This window comes from Acanthopagrus latus, chromosome 19, assembly GCF_904848185.1.
Source record: "Acanthopagrus latus isolate v.2019 chromosome 19, fAcaLat1.1, whole genome shotgun sequence".
NCBI lineage: Eukaryota > Metazoa > Chordata > Actinopteri > Spariformes > Sparidae > Acanthopagrus > Acanthopagrus latus.
The window spans coordinates 8,758,801-8,780,579 of NC_051057.1; the positions used below are offsets into that span (position 1 = coordinate 8,758,801).

The 21,779-nt window shown below is 43.4% G+C and overlaps 2 protein-coding genes across 2 annotated transcripts in view; one reads left to right on the forward strand and one right to left on the reverse strand.

The window, feature by feature from the left end:
- LOC119008483 (guanine nucleotide exchange factor VAV3) overlaps positions 1 to 5,420 on the reverse strand; it is a 99,930-nt gene extending 94,510 nt beyond the window's left edge. Inside the window, exon 1 of the mRNA XM_037078829.1 lies at positions 4,922 to 5,420. Coding sequence (XP_036934724.1) covers positions 4,922 to 5,128 — 207 coding nt within the window. The 5' untranslated portion in view covers positions 5,129 to 5,420. The remainder of the gene's footprint in view (positions 1 to 4,921) is intronic.
- A 7,729-nt stretch (positions 5,421 to 13,149) lies between these two features.
- On the forward strand, positions 13,150 to 20,106 carry LOC119008224 (crystallin J1B-like). Its single transcript, XM_037078278.1, has 10 exons — positions 13,150 to 13,225; positions 13,809 to 13,875; positions 14,593 to 14,772; positions 15,585 to 15,683; positions 16,232 to 16,324; positions 16,413 to 16,569; positions 16,670 to 16,785; positions 17,623 to 17,700; positions 18,084 to 18,223; positions 19,732 to 20,106. The coding sequence occupies exons 2-10, from the start codon at positions 13,809 to 13,811 to the stop codon at positions 19,834 to 19,836; spliced, it is 1,035 nt and encodes a 344-aa protein (XP_036934173.1). The 5' UTR covers positions 13,150 to 13,225; the 3' UTR covers positions 19,837 to 20,106.
- Positions 20,107 to 21,779: the final 1,673 nt, after the last annotated feature.

Genomic DNA, 21,779 nt, shown 5'->3' on the forward strand with positions numbered 1-21,779 from the left:
CACTGTGCTATGTAACTTCAAGTGTTATCTCCCGTTCCCTGATCCCATACAACCTGCAGCGGGCCTCGTTCTGCAGGATAATGAAGACATCCTCTCTCAGTCTTGCTCATTCTCCCACGCTATCTCTCCCTAACTATTTTTTTTTTTGTTTTGTCTTCCCGAGTGAAGAGCGGGCCTTGGAAGCCTTTGAAGCCTGCTGTTTGGTAGCGCTCGCTGTGTGAAGACCGGCTTCTCTCTTCATTGTCTGACATCACAGAGTTTTGGTCTCGGCTTGATGAAATATCCATAAGTGGCATGTATAATGTAGGCTCACACTCTCCAGGCGAGGTAATGTGGCCGATGAGTTCTCCGCGAGTCACGTTCACACACCTGCTGCATGTATGTTCATGCATGTGCCCTAAAACACGGTGTTGCATAATAATGTATATGGATATACAATGTGCACAAGCTATGGCTGCTAGCTGGCTCGCTGTGGGGCTAACGTCACTGTCTTCTGCGATACATAAAAACAAACTGACACCATCTCTGCGTCGCTCTTCAGTGACACATGCGATGTGTTTTCTTTCGTTTTTCTCCGCATTGATGTCCTTTGTGAAACACTTTATGCCACTTGTTAAAGTGAGGCGTGACTCACACTCGTGCTCTCCTCTCACTCACTTTCACTTTCTCCAAGAAAAAGCAACGAACGGGCCCTGATTTCTTTTAAGGCGGCTCCACGAAGAGCAAAGTGGGGTTTTTCTGTCTCTGCGAGCGAGCGACAGAGGCAGCGGCTCTTTTCTCCTCGTCGTGTCTGACATCTCGGCGCTTTTGGTGAGAGCTCAATCGAGGGCATGCTTAGTTTCACTTCCTTCCTCTATTCCATTTCCTGGTTTCCTGTGCATGTTGAGGGCTCGCTACGGCTTCTCTTACACATGAGTCCACAGTTTATAACCCCTGTGTCATGGGCAAACAAGGTGACAGGAGGATTAAAAGGTTGGGGATAGTCTGGGAAAATTTCAAGATTAAAATTTGACCTTCTTACATGCATTTGAACTCCAACACAAGCTCATTTTTGTATGTATTTAAAGGGAAAGTACACAAAAAAATGGATATTTTTCTTCATGGAGCACTATTTATCCATCTGGATTGTTTTGGCGCGTGTGGCTGAGCGTCGGCCACACAGATGTCTGCCTTCTCAAGAATATAATGGAACCAGATGGCAGTCGACTTGTGGAGCTCAAAGCGGCATAAAAATACATCTGAAAAACTCAAGAGGCAACGTCTCTTTCCAGCATCCACAGCATGGTTACTTAAGGTGATGTCCGTGACCTATAGGGTGTGCTTCCCTATGTGTGGTGACACGGAGAGAAAGTAGTTCCCACATGAAACTGCTCACAGCAAAGTCTGCAGATCACCACGAGTAATCAGTTCATGATTTCTGGAATGAGACAAGTTCCGTTATATTCAAGAGAAGGTCTCCAAAAACACCCGTCGACACACAGAATCCATTTACAAAGATTAATACATGAAGGTTATTGTCCTCCGACCAACTTCCACAAGCGTTTTGAGTATATTTGCAGTCCTCTCTGTATGAACTGAGCATTCAGCACAGCGCTGGCCCAAGTGTTTCAAGAACCAGGAGGACTGAGAGGCTTCATGCTGCTTGTCTGACCACATGGCTGGTTTGTCGAAATCCACTGTTCCTCTTTTGCGCTTAACCGCTGATTTTCACAGAGAAAGACAAAAAACAACTACTGATTATGTGGCGTTTTCTCTGGTGGGAAAGCAGAATGCAGCAGTCGCTGTGGTTGAGCCGCGTCTAGACTATGTAATTGTTCCATTACAGTCCCGTAAAACAGTGATCAAAGAGGGTGAAAATGCTCCTCTGACGCTGACCTCCTGCCCCTTAGCTGCAACTGCGAGGTCTTCATTTTAAACTGTTGTCGGAAACCTTGTAAAATGCACAAATCCATGCACCATGCTCCATCTTCTATTCAATATGAGAGGCTTCAACAAACATAGACTCATTCAGTCAGTAAATAGACTGATCCCGCTGCTCCCACTTTGTTTTCCTGTTTTCAAGTGGTTTGCTGGTTATTTCTTGCCCTTGCATAAGTGGATCCGACGCGCATACAAATCTCTGAAAAACAGAGTTAATGTTGCAGAATGAGAAGCAGCCCCGTCCTGATGCTGACGCCACACACATCAGCCCCTCCAGAGCTTCCCCTGCATTGTGCCTTAATAACGCAGCAAACACCACCGCAGCGGGCTTAACCCTCCAGGGCCCTTTATGTGCTCGGAGATGCGTCTGCGGGGGCCAGACAGGCTCTTTGTAGCCCTGTCCCTTCCCCTGCCTTTGTCTCTCCATCTCACGGGTCCCATGGGTGAGGCCGCAGTGGCGTCCCATGTGTTATTGCTAACCAATGATCAAGTAGCTGCCACGGTCCTCATGAATTATGCAGGCAGAAAGGGAAGCAACTCCACCCTCAGTTATGTAAATTTAACTTTGAGACAGAGGGAGGAAAGTTGCTCGGGGGGGGGGAGCTGGTACCCAGCATCACGCGACGTGAATGTGTGTAGAAGGCGAGGCCAGGGTCACGGTCTACTGACATACTTTTGAAGGAGCGAACCCCAGAACAAATATTGAATGTGTTTGTGCCATTATTCATCACAGCCTGTAGGTCTTGAGTGTGTCTGCCGTCACATTCAGTGTTTTTTGGAGCAGGTTTTTCCAACTGACTGCAAGCTCACCTACAGCGAACAGAAAGTGTTGAACTTTACATATCAGGGTTGTTTCTGCAGTCAACAAAAGACGAACTACAGTCGGCGGTTTTCACGGGAACTTTTAACCACAACCGTTGATGAAAAACAAACTTTCCTATTGAATACCTTATACTAGACACACCGCTCATTTCTCAGATGACCTCAGGGAACAAGCCCCTAGCGCCAAAAGCAGCACATGTGTACACTGCTCACGTATGTGTGAACTGGCACATGTGCTTTGGAGATGATAGTGCCTGAGCCTACTACGATCGTGGAGCTTCATCGCTGCCTCGGTGTGAGTAAGCCATCCAGCCATGCATAAAACAAACTCTGCCTATAAATAACCCAGTCTGGGCCATGCCAGGCACAAGTGTGGTTCACAACTGCTCATCTACGCATGGCATGGCTCTGCTGCATGTCATTATGTCATGAGTGACGGCAAACACTGACCTATCGATGCCCGTCGATTAGTAATTGTATTTGGCGCTGGCACAGCCTCTGACAGCAAAAATGGTCCGATCAGCTTCTCCCCTTACACTCGCAATCTAGTTTCCTCTGAAATCTCCGTGTAAACAGAACCCTGAACATCTGCCACTGATGACATTAGAATCCTCCTGTTCAAATCGCCCACTTCACCTGTGCGCCTGTACGCTGAACAGCCGATACCCAATTAGATTGAGAAAGAGCCGTAACTGCATATCATATTGACCGTCCCGCCATGACATTGAGTTTGGAGTGCTTGTTTTCCAGGAAACAAGGCTAATACGCCATCCCCCCCCCCCCCACACACACACACACACACACATACACACACACACCCTCCCAACCACCACCACCTCCACCATCAGTTGTGCAGTTCACCCATAATACTGATTTTCAGTCCTTAATCACCTGTTTTGCATCGGACGAGAGTGTTAGGGCATCCATTATAGAGTGAAATACTGCAACCCGTGTGTGTTACTGGTACAGTGTAATATTTCAGCAGCAAGTCCGCAGTCTCAGTAGGTGAGTGTCTACCTCACTGTGCGTTGTCACCGAGCCAGACACCCGGATTCAGTGTTATGAAGGAGAATATTAATCTGGTCCTGGCTCCGGCTGTCCTGTTATTGAAGCAGATGGTATCTGACAAACAGGAGCCACGTGGACACAGCTCCCTATCTGTCTGTCTGTCTGCTGAGTGACTGTAAGCAGCACTGGCAGTACAGGCTGAGAGTTGTTAGTTGGTTATTTTGGTTATATTTCTAGTTATACAGTATAATAAGCGAACAACCAAATCAGTCAGGTGAATTTAATGGCTGTTGTCTCTCCTAACATCATGCAAGCCATCCAAACACCCACTTATTGTTTTCTAAATGAAAAGTTATTGTGATAAAATGCCAGATCATTTATTAATGGTGTTAGTCCTGAGAGATTAATTCACTTCTCTTACTGGGATAGCCCATAACAAAGCCTCATCACCACTTAACCTTTGTTCCCATATGTGTGTACATCACCTATAGAGGGCAGATTGTGTATATGTGTGTACATAACGGTTCACTGTTGACCAACATTGTAAGTAGCTAAAAGTAAGTTATACTACAAAGTCAAGTAAAAGAATCAAACAGGGTCGTGTTTTTGGCCATTTTTGCCTTTTATACAGTATTCATGCGGTCCAAAAAGATGGCTACCGAATTCCGCCCGATTCTTTGGCAATTTAGTGTGTCATCACTCGCTGTAAAATAGAATGAAGTCGTAAAGCGTCAATTAACAGTTCCCTACAGTGACAAAGATCACCTTTCTTCTTCGGCATATGTTTCACACACAAGTATGGACCAGTGGGTCCAAAATTCCAACTAACGTTGTTCCCTGACTTCTTATTTCTGCTGTTTTCCGCCATCAAAATAAATGTTGGGGGGCGGCGGCGAGCGGCGTAGCCAACATGAAGAAAGTTGTCATTTTCTTAAAACAAAGTGCTTATTTCTGAGTTACATTACGCCGAAACTTATCTAGAGCTATTTCCATTTGTAATATGCTTAAATTGTGATCTAGCTCGGTATCCCGTTTCAGCCGAGAAGCAAGGACCCTTAAAACTAACATAATTCTTAGGAAGTCTGGTTGCGCTCTCTCCAGCGGGGCTAAGTTGCAGTTTGGGCGACGCAGCGAGGAGCGGGCGCCGGGGACGATTACAGTCGTCTGTTACCTGTGACATCTGCGGCCGGAGGTTGATCTCCTTCAGATTGATGGACTGGGGTCTCAGGTTGTTGAGCAGATGGCAGAGGAGGACTCCATCCCGGAGGGTCTGGGCCAAGTCGAATACCTGCGCTGACTCCCACGTCACCCGGTGGTTCGCCGGGAGCACCTTGCAGTTGATCAACCACAGCGCGCATTGCCTCCAGTACTCCATCATTATTGTGACTTTGGCCGGGCGAGCTTTTCAGAGGAATTAGTTGATGGGTTTGTTTGGGGGTTTTTTTGTTTGTTTTTTTGAAGCAAGTGAAACTGCTGACGGCTCGCTGGGTGCGCCTTAAATCGTGTCCATGCTAACATCCGCCGAACTGTGAAACCCGTTGAAAAAAAAAAAAAACGGAACCGAGCGCTGGTGGAGATGCGAGGAGCCGCTCCAGAGATGACAGTCCGGTGTACTGAGGCTGTGGATGGAGCGCACCCTGCACTCTTCTCCTCTCTATATCTCTCGCTCTCTCTCAGTCACTCACACACACTCCCTCCCTCCCTCTCTCTCTCTCTCTCTCTCTCTCTCTCCATCTCTCTCCACCGTCTCTCTTCCCTCCCCCTCACCCAGCTCTTCACCTCTTCCGCTTGCCACCCATAGGTCCGTTGCGCGCTCTGCGAAAGAAAAAAAAAATGAAATGACGGCGACACGACAGAACATAACGCAGGTTTGTGGGGGGGAAAAGAAAAAAAAAAGACACGCATTCGTGAATTCACGTCAGTTAACTTTTGCCTTCGTGTCGGCCAGTATTTTCATACACGGTGTCCAAGTTCCTCCCAGTATGCAAACGCTCCAGCTGCACACAAGAGTGGGATCGCGGTTCTGCCCGAGTAATGATTAAACCAACCAAATATGTCCCATCTTTCTGAGATAAGGAGCCACCCCTCTTCACCAAGGCACCATTATACTCTCCTCTCAGAAATACATTGGTGACATGTCAGCTGTGTGGTCCTGGTCTATGACTCATTAACCCACTGAAACGATGACTGTGTACCTTCATTTGGCATTAGTAAAATTGAAATAGACTAATTTAGACCTTATGGTTCCATAATAGTCTTTCTATCGAAGTGTAGGAACTGTGTACATTTGCACATATCCTCAGGGATGTCTAGTACAAGTAAAGCTCAATTCAATATAGTATCATAACAGGCAATGTGAGACCTATATCTTATATTATATAGAGTGTGTACAGTATGTGCTCTCTATTTTTACCTGTTCAGTGATGCATCTTGTATTTGTTTCCCTTACCAGAATTCTGAACCTTTTTCATTTGCATGTGTGAATCATTGGGTCCTGGGAGGAAATGTGGCGAGAAGCAGATGTGCGTTTTCACACTCACGGCGAGGATTTTCAAGAAGTTCTGGTGGCGCGGCGATGTGAGTGCGTCTGTGGCAGTGACCACGGCGCATCTGTAACCTTCTTCCTGTCCCGTGAACATGAGGAGTCATGTCCTCTGGTGTGCCTCTTTGTTTAGTTCCCGTTTGGGGTTTGTGGTGTCCAGAGTCGGTGAGGCCAGAGTTTGCTCTTATTTTGAAAGAGGAGAAAGAAGGAGGGATGTTGCAAAAATATATATATATATATCAGCCTGCATGGGAAAGCAGTTCATAATTCACTGATCCATTGAGTATTACTCAGGATTCAGGGTAGGAATAAACTGTATTCAAAAGGCGGCCATTTTAGTTCAACGTCACCCTCAGGGCGGGAAGCTCGAGTGTCCTTCACCATCCGTCGTCATTTCGGTTGCTAATCGATCGGGAGGTGGTGACATGATAAATGCTCGTCATAATTCCAGACATAAACACTGAACCTCGTTTGCTAATTTCAACACTCGCCTGTCCAAAACTGTGTGTGTGTATGTATATATATATATATATATATATATATATATATATATATATAGATGTGTGCATCCAGCAGAGTGAAATGCAAGACCTCAAAAACAAGTTCATTTCCAGTTTAGAATAATTTCCCCTTTCCATTATTTTATTGTTTTGCAGCTACTCAACACAACCACTTCTCCTTTTGCTGCCTGAATGCGTATTACAAATGAGACGTTCGGAGCACGAAGGGCTAATGAGGAGGCAATACATCACCCTGCCTTTCATTGGAATAGCACACTAATGTGCTGTAATAATAACAATGATGTGTGTTTGGGGACAAAGCTTTAATGTTTATGACATGTGCAGTAGAACTGACCTAAGAAAGAAGCGTATATGCGTTCAAACATACCGTGTCTAAAAATGGAAACGCATTTCTAACATATTCATCCTGTATATGCAAACCTCACTGAGAGCATGATTGGCATGACTGAGCCAATATATATGGTCTAACTGAAGCTGGGTTTATCTTTTATTGCTTCTGTGTGAATAAAATGAGGAAAGTCTCCTCAGTCCTCTGCTACATACTGGCTGCTCTGACTTAAAAACACCAAATTAAAGGTTTTAAATTCCTGGGTAATGGGACCGGGAAGGGTGCTGGGTATTACACTATCTGCAAGCTGCATTTGCTTCATCATTTTAAGTGCCAGTATATCATCTGGTCTCATAGTTTGTGCAGACTGCTGGAGAGAATTTGACCATGACTGTGAAACGGTAACCTTTACTTCTTTCACTGTCAAGTTGCTTTCGAGCAAGGCAGTTAAAGGATCAGTTCATCCAAATATAAAAATGTTGTCTTTATCTATTCATTTCCATGTGCCAGTAACATTCTCCTGAACAACTGAAATAGATGGGGATTTATTTAAGAGCTATATGTATGTATATCCCAAGTTGATTTGAAAATACCTTATTTATAAGCCATATTGAGGGAGAGATGAAGGTCTCTGCCAAATTCATCCGATATTTGATGAGATATTTGACTAAAGAGCATCTTTTCAAATCAATTTGGGATCTTGAGGCTTCTGCAGACTTGGATTAAACTGGATAAGATGATGGGAACCATTTTATGCCATTTTCTAATTTATGCATTTTTTTTTTTAATCCCCATTCACTTGACTTTTTTATGGGAATGCTGCAATGCCTTTTTTGCTGGCACCCCAGAATTTTTTGTGAACTACCAAGAATTCCCCCTGACTTTCCATGGGCATGAGGCAAAGTAATCTGAGTTTTCATTTTTGGGTGAACTTATCCTTTAAGCTCCTTCTGATCTAGCTGCCAAGTAACAGTACAAGATGCAGCAAATGGCCTCCAGACATGAGTGTGAAGCAAACGAGTGCACCTGCAATATAATTCACATCCATACAAGTTTTTATTGATCCCTGCTGGGCTACCAGCGCAACAGAAAGCGATGGGCTGCATAGAGGCTGTGGAACAAATGGGATTAAATAAACATCTGAATCAGGGTGTGCAAAAAACATAACCTGACAGAAAGACCTGATAAAAGTAGAGCAATAAAAATGTATTGCATAACAAAGTCAGGCATGTTAGAGGATGAGAATTCCAATATGTCAAAAGAAACTCTATATAGCTCAGGTGGTGCAGAAATGTGCTGGTAATCACATGAACAGCGCTGCATGAGGTCGCTCTTACGGTATGCACAGGAACGACTGAAGATAAGAAAGGTACGACACACCTACAGGATTAATTTCCTTTTGCAGGTAATATAATGCACCGAGACTCTTTTCGCAGAAGAGGGAACGCTCAGAAAATGCTACTATGCAGAGAATGTTTGCTGCAGGATCGCACCGAGTACATTTACATACAAAGTCGGAGCGCAGGCCCGTGCAAACAATGCTGTGGAGATTAGTCTTCGGCGTCTGCAGCTGTAAACACTTCTAAGATCTGAGATTCCTCACTCTGCATCTCCACTTCCTCACAGATGACTTGGATGAACGTCAAAGGAGAAATACAAATTTCCAGTGAAACTCTTTTGTTTACCCACATTCAAATCGAGACCGACTGAGGGTGGAGGGAGTTCGTGTGGCCGAGCGGCAAGCATCCAGCTCTCTGTCTTCCACTGGCCACATGCGGGATGCCATGGCTGGCATAGCACGGATGGCAGGAGAGGTGGCTAGTGGCCGGACGCTGGTGTACCTCACAGCGCCCTTCTCCTGTTTCAGCTTCCTCTCCGAGACTAGAAGGACGGCCATGTGGCCAGGCAATTATCAGGATTCCTCTGATTAATGCCGCATAGGGACTGAGGGGAAACACAAACAAAAAAAGTGAACCATTACCTGTGTGGCTCTTTCTGTGATAACACTGGGTTTGTAAATACATTTGCACATAATTGTCACAAGGAATAACCCCAGCAGTGTATGTTGTTCATTGTAGCACTGCATCAAAACGAGATGAACAATTTGCCTATTTCACCTGGAAAGAGACCAGAATTAGATGCTAATGAGGAACAATGTGAGCTTCCAGGACACAGCATGACTATGTCTGAGCACATATGGCAGATGTGGTGTGGCTGCCAGGGCTTTGTTTTCACTGCCACGGCACATAATTAAAGTGCTTTAACAATCAAATAAGTGATCATATGTTCACTGAGTCACCGAAGATGAGGAAGAACAAGAAGGCAGCACATGACAAGAGAGTTTAGGGTGTAACAAAAGATGTCCGAAAATATTAAACTGAAATATAAGGGAAGTCTACAGCCTCTTTAATGCACAAAATGGAAATGCTAATATGCTATGTTTAGTGTGCAGGACCCCTCCTCTGGAGACCATGAATGTTTTTACCAGGCAATGCATCTGATCACTGTTTACAGTTTCTCTGCTTGTAGAAACCTTATTCATGTTTTTCATTAAACTTCACTTACTTCATATGGATCAGGGGTCTACACCTACAATCATAGGCCCATTGATTTAGAGTTATCAATATGATTGCCACACTGATTAAATAATTCCCATATCTATCTCTACATCTATTTGATGGATGAAATCAAAATTTTGTTCAGGCATTCATGGTCCCCAGTGGCTAAAGACTGCTCATTTTGGTGAGCTTAGCTTTTGACATAAATGTTTTCCAATACTTGCCGGTATTTTTTGCCAGATACCTGCAAAACTAATGCCATCAGCCATAGCTGTGCTGGTAAATGTTAGTATGCTAGCATGCTGAATGGTGAACATTTAAAACATAATACCTGCCTAACATCACCATATTAGCTTTTTCATTGTGAATACATTTGCAAACTGACTTTAGCATTTAGCTCAAAGCACCACTGTGCTTCATGCTAGCATTGCTAATAAACTACTTACAAGCATATACAAGCATAGTCTGAAAAAGAAAATGAAAAGGAAAGATACAAAATATAGGACTAAGAAAAGTGTTCCAGTGCAGTCCATTAAATGAAACATAGCACTGTTTCCAGATTATCATACATACCCTCCATGATGAGCGTTGTTATCTGATGCCAAAACCTGCCAAGTAACAGAGTGGCATCCCCTCCACTCCCCACTGTCCTGCCAGATGATCAAAGCCCCAAAAGCTCTGCCGCCCCTCGAACACGAGGGCACTGCCACATTGTCGGCACTCCATCTATATCTTCTTGCGGTCCTGCCAGGCCGCAATTGAGAAAGCTTCGCCCTGCGCATTGTGTCACTTGATCTGGTGACAGTGGCTGATCTATTTGTGCAGCTCTTTTATCCCCTCTGTGAAGGGCATGTTATCTCCCGGCCAGAGGAGGATAATGCTCCCCCTTTCCTGCAGATTTGCTTCGTGAAGATCATCTGTGTCTTGAGACTGTGTTTACATATTGATTTATGTAATGTTTTCTTTTTTTTTTCATTAAGGGACCCTTATTTGAATTCTGTCCTGTCATACTCCTGTCGATTTTTCTTCTACTAATGCAAAATTTCAGTGAGAATATCTTGCGCATGAAGTTTAAACATACAGCTTCATGAATCTCTCTGGTTTTCTTCCAGAATGACATCCTCAACCATAACTCAGAGGTAACGCCATAGTGGCGTTTATTCATTGTTTTCTAACTGCTATTGATTGTCTGACCCACTCCCACAGCACTCTATTTCGCTGGTTTAGGAGGCCAGAGGAGAAATCAATTGGCTGGGAAGCCCATGAGAGGCCGAGGAGAAGTGGAGCCCGGCCAGGCCTCGCAGGGTTTCATCAGAGTTGGAACAGTGGAGGGGATCAGCTGGGGAACCATCAGGACGGAGGCAGTGGAGTGGAAGATGCACAGAGAGAGTGCGTGATGAATTAAAATGACAAAGACGGTCTTTTAACGCTTTTTCAATGTATAGTAATTTGCCCACGGGTGTCGGCAAGGGGCAAATGAAGAGTGAACCCTTCGGGGGATGGAATGAAGTAGTTAATGGTTTGATTCAAACCACCTTGAGGTTAGACACAGGGTAAGATGCAGAAGCAGTCCCCTTGGCGAAAGATCCAGGCTGTGAAGGTGAAGGGAGGGATCCACTGTCTGATGTCTGTAGGGCCGACAAAGCTGAAGAGATGCCTCCTGCTTCAGACAGCAAAATGCAACAGATGAATCAACAGACATGAAAGATATATTTTTCCTCCCTTTTAGAGGTCCAGTTGATAAGAAAACTGATTGTTCTATCTCACTTCCAACCTAAAGTGTCAGTAATTGATGAACTGGGAGTAAGACTCAAAAATCAGCTATCTTACATATTGGACCTTTTCAAGCATAATTTCAATTTTCACAAAATGTTACTTTTTAATCTGGTCCAGGCAGAAATGTCTTGACTATTGAATCCTAATGACTAATCTCATCCTCTTACTTTTAATAAATCCCATCAGCAGTCCAGAGTTTTGTGTAATGAAGTGAAATAACTTGACATCTACTGGATGGCAGCACGTTCTCATCCCAGGTAGTCAAACCTGCTCCTCGCCAGCCAAAGTCTTCCCATCGGAAAGCCACATGGCTAGCACAAAATGGCAGTTTGGATGACTTTAGGCACTAAAATTTTGTGGTTAGGTTCAGGAAATGGTCATTGATGTTTGGGTTTCACATCGGAAGTGAACCCTAGTCTCCTGGGTGAACGTCTGGTGTGTGACCCTCCACTCAACCCTGACCTCCAGTCTCCAGCCCTCTAGGGACATGACTGCTCTATACTAACTCAAGTGAAGCAGATGCTCTGATATTCTCATACTGCCACAGATAGCTTTATATATGAGTAACTTTACAGCCCAGTGCAGCTCATATGCTAAATGCTAACAGCACTATTTGTGTTTGTATGAGACACAAGTGGACGTGACGAAATGGTCGTATTCGACACCCTGTGATGTGTCATAATGTCTGGTCCTGGGTGAAAGATCCCTCTAAAAAAATGGTTCAACATTTATTTAGTTCTGTTGTCATTTTCAGCTGTAACTGTAATGATTATAGATATGCAGTAAAACATGATGGTCTGACCTTGACATCCACCCAACAGTAACAGTAATCTCGGACTAATGTCAAGCCGCGGGTAAACTCAAGCTGCCTAACAGGTTTCTAATTAGGTTTCGTTAGTGAAAGTGTTCACGAGATCTTTAAGCCCTGAAGATTCTAGATGAATGGGATGTACAACCTTTAACAACAACATCATGAAAAAATACACAATTTGTACATAAGTTAGTGCGCGATGCCGGTGTTTTCTAACTGCAAGTCACTGTAAACATACATGGTGATTGGTTCTAGACTGCCTATCAATCAGCACCATCATTGAGCCAGATCTGTGCTTTTTCTAATACTTTGGATTATAGCCAAATACCTTCTCAACTAATGACTGATCAATGCTTATCAGCCAAATGCTAACAACATGCTTACAGCAGCATATTAACAGACTGTAATCTGCATTTAGGTACTGTAAGAACGAGGCCCCACAGAGCCACTAGCACAGCTGCAAACTTTTCGTATTAAGGACTATGCTCAAGTACCGAAAGCAGCCAGCAGGCTGCAGTGGGCTATTTAACCACTGCTTGATAAATACTGTACGTTCCCAAAGTTAAAATTATAACAGCAACAACTTTGAACCTGACCCAAACTACAGCAGAAAATGGAATGTAGCACGTTACATTCTGAATATACTGAGCACCCTTCGTTCTGTATACTAGACTAAACCTGATTTCTATATACTGTTGACACTTCTTTGATAAGGTTGAGATCTATAAACCTTACATAAGAACTCCAGTCCAGTGTGCTACCTTCAGTGTCACCACCTCCTTGGCCTCCTTCCAGAACAATACAATCTTCTGCCAACCCCAAATGTTCAGGGGTTGCCATTGGTGCACGCTTATCACCGGGCTGATGGGACCCTCCCCTTCTCAGAAAACTGCCCGTGAGACAGTTTTACAAAACTTCAGATGAAGACGAGGCTCTGAGGTAAGGACAAAAAAGTCTGTAGTTGTTCTGCATCAAACTGAACTTGGCACTTCATTACGATGCGCTGTATTGTTTCAAGGACGTCTGTGGTTGTTAAATGAAATGATTGACACATTAATATTCTCTGCACATTGCAAAAAAACAACTGAGCAAAGTTGCAAAGTGTGTTCTCTCGAGGAGAGTGCAAAAGAATGATCATGTCATCTTTTCACCAGATGTTATGTAATCAAACTCTACTCTGTCCACTGAGGCTGTGTTGCATAACTTTTTGTTCTATCAAAATGAATGGTGGACAGCTACATGAAAACAAGCTGGATTTGTATTTTTTTATTTTTTTTTTAAACACACAATATGACTTCTGGCTCTTGGTTTACTGGATGTTGCAATGAAAATGCCACATCAGAACTCAATACGTAAAAAGCATGTTAGTTACTTGTGATTACTTTAGACCGTGTCATCAATAACGGCGAGTTTCCATTTCATTGACAGATCACAGGTGTTCATGTCAAGGTTGTCTTTTCAAATATCCGAACCAGAACCTCATGTTATTTCTTGTTTATGCTCCACTTGTGTCTAAGCGCAGATGGCCTCGACTGTGGCGGACAGAGCCATTGGGGCCATAATAGGGGCAGCGGTGGCAGATGCAGCAGGTAAGATAAGCTGATGTTGGGACTGAGTTATTTACAGCAACAGGGCTGGACATGTTACAAATCTCTCGAATGTGCCTATTTCTGCTCCCATATCCCAACAACTCATAGGCCTATTGCATGTTTTAAAGCTTTCATTAAAGAACACACTTTTCCATGCTAAGTACATGTTTATCTCTCGCATTGCAAATGTGATACATACGCTTTTATCCATCATTATTGTTTGATCGGAGTTCCACTATTCCCTGATCGGTGACCAAATATCTGTATCGTTCTCGTAAGGTGTTATACAACGCGGCATTTCAAACAGTGCTTCGCCGTTTTTTGTAAGTGTGACACAGGAGCATTATCAGCAGCATTCATAAGCAACATCTGGACGCGCTGATAAGCGCACGGTCGGTTCCATAACTTGTCAGTCATGTTGACTTTACATGTGGTGTTACAGAAGTTCTGTAATAGTCAACTGATAAACCCAAACCAGATGAAATTATCATCACATTTCATTGTCAACACGCTGTTTCGTTGACTGGTTAACATGCAGTTCTTGTTTAGATTCAGGATCCTTTCGCTCCAACGTCACACAGCTACTTCCCTTCCCATGCTATCTAGTAACGACAGACTGTATGTATAGTAGCTCATGTCAAAACACAAAAACAAAACTAGTGAATGTTCCACTCTTTTGTCCCCTGGTGTGTGTGTGTGTGTTCCCCACCCATTCAGCCCAGCCCATGCACTGGATCTACAGTCAAGACAAGCTGGAAGAAATTCTCTCTGATCTGGAGCCCTGTCCTGAGTTTCGACCTCAGTCGGCGAATCCTTTCTACCTCCGGAAGACGGGCGAGCAGACCTGCTATGGAGACCAGGCATACGTCCTGCTGGAGTCCCTGAGCGAGTGTGGAGGTACTGAGATGCTGGGGGGGGCAAACACATTTTTCAAGGTGTAAGTTATGGTTTCAAAAGGCATCGCATTCTGGACTATGGCCTCTGGTTATATATGCCTCAGTCTTTGTACAGATTAAATATTCAAGATATTTGTGTTAATTAGTTTAAAAGGGAAACGGATTTTGTTTCTTTTGTTTCTTCACTCTGTTTCCAGTTTTAGGCCTAGCTAAGATAAAAGTCTCTAGACTTCTTACTCAATGCAAAACCATGAGATTGATATCGATCTTCTTATCCAACTCACAACACACAAAGTGCAAAGAAGCTCTTTATGCTAAGCCGGGCTAATCAGCTGGCCATAACTCTATAGTTAGCAGACACAAGACTGGTGCCGATTTTCTCAAAAACAGTATATCAACAAATCTTAAACCTTTCCTGAAGTATGCAACTTGCCGCTCAATCCTTTGAATACATATTAGCATATGAATGAATTTGTAAATAAAGGGTTTGGTTGAAGTTTGGATTGTGATGCATTCTGCCTTGCATTTGCAGTCCAAGTCATACTGACCAATCACTTTGAGCGGGTTTTGGCTGCATGAAGCCCATGTGGATAACAAAAGAAGCAGAGCAAGACACTGTCCGTTGTCCCCAAAGCATAACTTCTCATCAAATGACAGTCGATGGGTTCTGAAACAGCACATCACCTTCAGATCACTTTGTTGTTACTAAGTACAGTGTTTAATGGTGAACAAACAATAAGACAAGAGTGATGGAGTTCTCTTTAGATCATTAAGCTAACATGAGTAACATGATTGTTTTCTATGTGTTGCCAGATGTGAACGTGGAAGACCTGACCAAGCGCATCTACAAGTTCTTTGGCCCAGGAACAGTGTACGACCTGCCTCTCAATGACCCTTACAGGAAGAAAGGAGGTACTGTACCTGTTTTGTGCGACTGTCAATACTGTGATGCCAAGACATATTAATCATCAACTGAACAGGACTGAAAGGATGTGAGAGCCTCTGTTACTCTCCGATAACACTGTGCATAATGTTTTTCCTTCATAGCCGATGGGGAAAACCCTTTCCATGAAAATGTTCCATACAGACAGACTTCCCTGTTCTCAGTCGGTGTCCAGGGTTTGGATATTTACTGTCAGGATATCATATAAATACAGCGCTGCTGTAAGTCAACACAGCGGCACAGTGCACTGCCGGGCACAGTTAACTGCAGGCCAGCTTTTATGTCTCGGAATAACATAAGCAGAGCTGTGTCACCATCATGGGCAGTGATAACCACCATGACTGAGGAGACAGCGAAAAGAGCTCCACCTACAGAAACCTTTGATGGAAGGTTGAGGGAAATGTCTCTTGTCCTCTCCCGCTTGTTTTTTTTTTTTACCTTAGTCATGATTCTCTTATTTTGCCTGTGCCATAGGTGAAAAACTGTCAAATAACAGAGTATTCATTGGTATCATAAGGTCCAAAAGCCATCCTCCCCATCGATGGCCCCTGGAGAAATGGGAGCCTGAAAGCTTTCATGAGGAATGTGGACGCTGGCAAGGAAGAAACCGGTAAAGATCTCAAATCTTAGGTGTACAAAGACCTCCCCGGGGGAATTTGGGTTGTTGTAATCTCTCTGTGCGTGTATGTGTTTCCAAGGCTGTGATACAGACTGTCAGATGGACGGCGTCACCAAGCTGGCTCCGGTGGTGGCCATGTACGCTGGCCGACCTGAGATGCTGGAGAAGGTGGAGAAAGCCATACGGGTGACCCAGAACAACGACATGTGTGTGGCGGAGACGCTGGCGGCAGCGCGGTAAGAGATGGGCCTGAAGACGATGAAAACAGTTTGGCCGAGGTCTGCCACACCATTATTTAAGTGAGAGTATAAACCATTCCTTCTCTGTCTTTGTTAGGATTTTGGAGCATTTCATTTTGAATGGTCCAGATCCCAATGTTCTGAATGTAGTGCTGGCTCAGATGTCTGACCCAAAGAGACAGAACCCTCAGGAGCTGGACCGGGCCGTCATTGGTAAGGCTTCATGTGTCTTCGGAGCTTCATTCATGCTCAAAGGAATAATTTGACATAAATCTATTTTCATTTGACACAATTTGACACAAAATAATAACCGTCTGTTAAATATGAAGCTATAGCCAGGAGTTGTTTAGCTTAGCTTAGCATGAAGACAGGAAGCCGGGGGAATTACGTAGCTTGGCTTAGATCAAAGTCCAAAGATCAATCTGCTGGCATGTTTGAACCCAAAACTTTTAGTTTTTAAATTTCACTCAGGCTTCAAGTTAAATCGATAAGTCTGGTAACAACATTCTCGTCTTATGCTGCAAGAGAGCAAATCAGAATATCCCCTAAAACACTGAACTGTCTTTCCCCACAATTTATCTCAAAAGGTGAAAACAGATGAGTTGGAAAATGTCGAGCTAGTTACTCAGTAATCACTGTGAGCAAACTATTTTTCTGAGAGAAAACCCCAAGCCGCTCACAGCCTGTATGCTGTATTTTACAACGTATTCCATCAGGATGGATTGCTTGATGGTTCAGCAAAAGGAATATTCACTCTTATATTTTTCCTCTCATCCTTTAAACAAGAAAGAGAGAAAGGGGTAGACAAAACAGAAAAAGATCAGGGGAACGTGATCAAGATACATGAAACACAAAAAGCTACAAGCAGTAACATGATCCTGATCAAGAAACTATAGCAACTGTTTCAAAATCAAAATATGATTTCAGGTTTCATCATAAATGTGTATTGTGCGCAGTATTAGTTGTGACTGGCAGCCAGAAATATCTATTTTTTTAACGTGCAAACACTCAACTCTGCATCTTATCTCTCTTCCTGTGCCCCTGCTGAAGCACATATCAACCAGGTGAAGGACAACCTAGCCAAGACGTCCCAACAGCTCATACCTGCTGTGTTCACAAACACATGAGGTAAGCCGGTCGGCGGCAGCAGGATCCAGGTCTGTTGACTTGGCACGGCTTGCACACCCTCCCCATCAGTGTATCCGCTGGTGGGTCCTCCAGCCTTTGATCTCCTGACTCGTGGTGTCCGTCCTCCTTCCTTTTCATTTTCCCCTTCCCGCTGAGTTGAGAGTCTCAGGTTTTACAGGGCTGAAAGCCTGAGATGCTTAAAGCGCACGTGACGAGTTCTGCATGGCAGACCTGTTCAAGGGCCTCCTTTAATTGTAGGATAATAATGTTGCAAAAGTAAAAACAACTTGTGATGTTTTTCAAGGCACAACGAACAAAAGTAATCCTATATATTCAGTTACCATGTTGCATGTATCCGCTGCTAAGTCTGTGTTTGTGTCTAGCTTTGCCCGGTGCGTTCCAAGGAGCGCTGCATGGAGTCCTGAAGCTGAACCAGCTGGATGAAGCAGTCAGGGACACCATGCGCCGCGGGGGATGCACCGCCAGCCGATCCTCCTTCATAGGAGCCTGTTTTGGCGCACAGGTACTGGAAAAAAGTTCTCAGGCACATGAACAATATTCAGTCACTGATACTAAAACGATTCAGTGTGTTTGTGTGTGTGAGCATTAATTTAAAGTGGTGATATTAGCCTTGTTGGGTTTTTTGCCTTTCCTATTTTGTGTTTTGTGGCAGGTGTTATATAAAATCACATATTTATTAGAAAATATAGACACTCCAGTCAGTCAGCAGACATACAGTTGCTACTGCTGCAGCAGCATTATTTTGGATCACACTACCTTGCTCCACATGACCTGCCCTACTTCCTAACTTCTGTCTGTTAATTAATGCATATGGGCAACTCTCACCAAAGATTGAACAGAGGCACAATGTCTCACTCTGTAGCTAATACGGAGCATTCAAGACACAATGTCAACAGGGATGCTGCAGCAATGCACCATAGTAGAAAAATATTGTATTTTTTGAAAATTTTAAGTATGTCAACTGATTCTTTTAGAAAGTCCAAATGAAAAATTAACCTGAAAATTAGCGCAATATGACCTCTTTAAAGTTTTTTTTTATTATTATTCTATTAGCCATTCCTAAACACTAATATGAGGGGAATGTATTTTGATAATGAGCTCCAGAGTTCTGTAATTATTTCCCCAAAATACTATTATATACGCCAATATGTTCTTAATACAATTAGATTTTTTTTTATATAGTTCATGCACATTAAGTTAAAACAACACTGTTTTTTGTCCAGAATGTTTGAAAGTGAGCACAACAATAGGATAAATGGAATACTGATTCAAGTTAGTTCATGTATAAGAATCTTGTTCTGACTATTTTCCTGATATAACGGTTGATATTAAACACATGATCAGTAAGGTCTTATCATTATTCCACTCACAGGGCCAAGACAGGATGCATTTTTGATGAGTAATATTGCCTTCGGTGATATACTTTTGATAACAGAGTATCAAGTATTTCTACACTTATTCTGACGGATGTCTTCATATCCATAGAGGTTGTCTACGCTCTTATCAGTCCACTCTGTTATGCACATGGGTGATTAGCTTTTTGATAATGCTCATGCTGATTGTTCCATAGCATGCATGAATGAGGAGAACATTTATGTTTGAAAGCAGTCATCTGAGCTTAAAGTGCTTGCTTGTGAAGGCCAAAAAGCTTGAGGGGCAGTTTGCTGCCCTTATAGTTACAAGATCATAGACATTTAAGGACAACACATAAATCAGTGCCCAGCATCCAACAGATGAACAGTGAGCGACTAGATGAGAGTTTACAGCTGTCAAACTGAAAGCAAAGTTACGAACTGAAGCTGTGTTACGTTTTATGGCAAGTTCTGCAGTATTTACAGCATCAGACAGACAGACAGACAGACAGACAGCAAGTGAAGATATATCATTTTGAGTGTTGTTGTTGCCTGTAATTCTCTGAACTCTTGTGATGAGTTTGACAGTCAGCTCAGATATTCTGAAAGCTTGGTGCTTCCTCTGATGCTTTCAGCTGTCATCTTGATGTGTTTTCAGACCGGTCTCCAGGGAATCCCAGAGTCTTGGAGGAAGAGGACGCTCAGATATCCCCTGCTGTTGGAGCTCGCCGAAAACGTGGTCCAAAAGAGTCAGCAAATGTAGCTCGGCTTTGATTTCGCCCCTGCAACGCGCCTGTTGTAATTGCTTTTCAAAAGCTGTCTTAGATTTTAGGAAGGCTCTCACGAGTTGCAGATGCACTTTGACACGATGAACCATGACAGTTCCATCCGAAAAAGTCTCGCACTGGATGAAACTCGAAGCCGCTCGCTCCGTCAAAGCTGCATCGTGCAAGAAAGTGAAAGTCTGCGCAGGTTTGAATGCAGATGCTTTGTAACAACAGTCTCAAATAAAGAAAGAAAGATTTTAAGCCACTAACATGTCCCATTATCTTTTTTTTTTTTTTTTTTTTTTTTCATTTCTCTGCCACAAAGTGGCCAGTTGGGATTAACCTGAGGAAAGCTGCTTCGCCTTGATGAGAAAGTCATTTTGCCGAAGTTAAATTTCTCTTCCCTCGAGTACTCTCTGTTATTGTGAAGAGAAAGAACAGATAGACACAGATTTACTACTGGAACAACCCGACAGCAGCCTAGTCCTCCCTCAAAGGAGCTGTACTGCCTGCCTAAAAGTGCTGACTTCCATATTCACCTTTTTTTTTTTTAAAGCGGCCGCCCCAACAATTCTGAAAGTTGGCCAAGCATTAAGCGAAGCCAAAGCCTTAATATCTTTGACATAGTGTGGTTCTAAAAAAATGCACTGTGTAGGCTACTGCTGCAGTCCATTAGCTGTTTTACAGCTTACACTTGATAAATGACAAATAGTTTGACCTTGTTTAAATATACAATGTTTCAACGTTTACACTGTAAATCACGACCTTTAATGTAAACTTGCGTTTCACGTCATCTTGGCAGTACAAGAAACGCTTTACGCGTGTTGTCAGTGGTGAAGACTAAATGCAGCATTGGAACTATTAAACGTGCGGCTGCACAACCCCTCCAGCCACCGTTTAGCTGAGTAAAGGGCTTCGAGCTGCCGGTGCGTTGGTAGCTTACAGAGGGGAAGTCATTTGATTTCTCTCCCTGCCTGACTTCCTCCCACACAGCAGGTAGCAGCTTCCGTCTGGCATAATTACATCCAGACCTGAAGGGTGTTTTTGTTTTCCTAAAATCTGCCAGAGTCCGTTTCCTGGAGACGAGAGGGTTGCGGAGGATATCGTGTTGTAGAAATGCTATCCACCATGTGTCAGTATTACTCATTACACACAGCAAGCCAACTGATATTACATGTCAAATCGAATTTATTGCGGTTTCACAATGACAACAGTTATGGGAAATGTACGACTCTCGCACAAGCAACACTGGGCTGAGTTTTTACACCTGAGCAAATAACCTGCTCACACTCAACCAGCGTCATGATGGTACAAAGCAGACATTTTTCTAAAAGGGGGAAGATCCGAACAGTCCCCCCCCCCCTCCCAAAACACCAATCTGTGATTTAATTTAATTAGAATGAGAGTTTGGAGTCCAGCCATGACTGCTGCTTGTGAAACGAAAAAAAGAAAGACGCAGTGCTCATGGGGACAGATGAGCCCCTTCCTCTCCCAGTCCTCCTCCTCCTCTTCTGCACAGAAGCATCTTGTGATGCTCCTTATGGTGGGAAAACACCCACGCACGCATGGTGCCTTCAAGGTGTCCTTTTGATTTCACTTTAATTTCCCTTTAAATGTCTTACTTATGAATCTGACTGTAGTTTATTTTGCATGGGCCTGATAACTGAAAGTGCCCTTTTAAAAATAGCATAACTACTGAATTACATTGTTTTTTTTTTAATCTTTTTTTTTTTTTTAAGAGATACTGAAAAGAGACATTGTTAGGACATTGAATGCAAAATTCAGATCATCGTAGAGAAGGTGATTTTCCATCCATTTTTAACAAATCCCACCTGCTTCCCTCCTCCTATATATCAGTGAAATTGTGACGTGTTTCTTGCATTATGGAGATAAAACCCCATAGTGTATACACCAACTATACATTGGATATAAAACCATG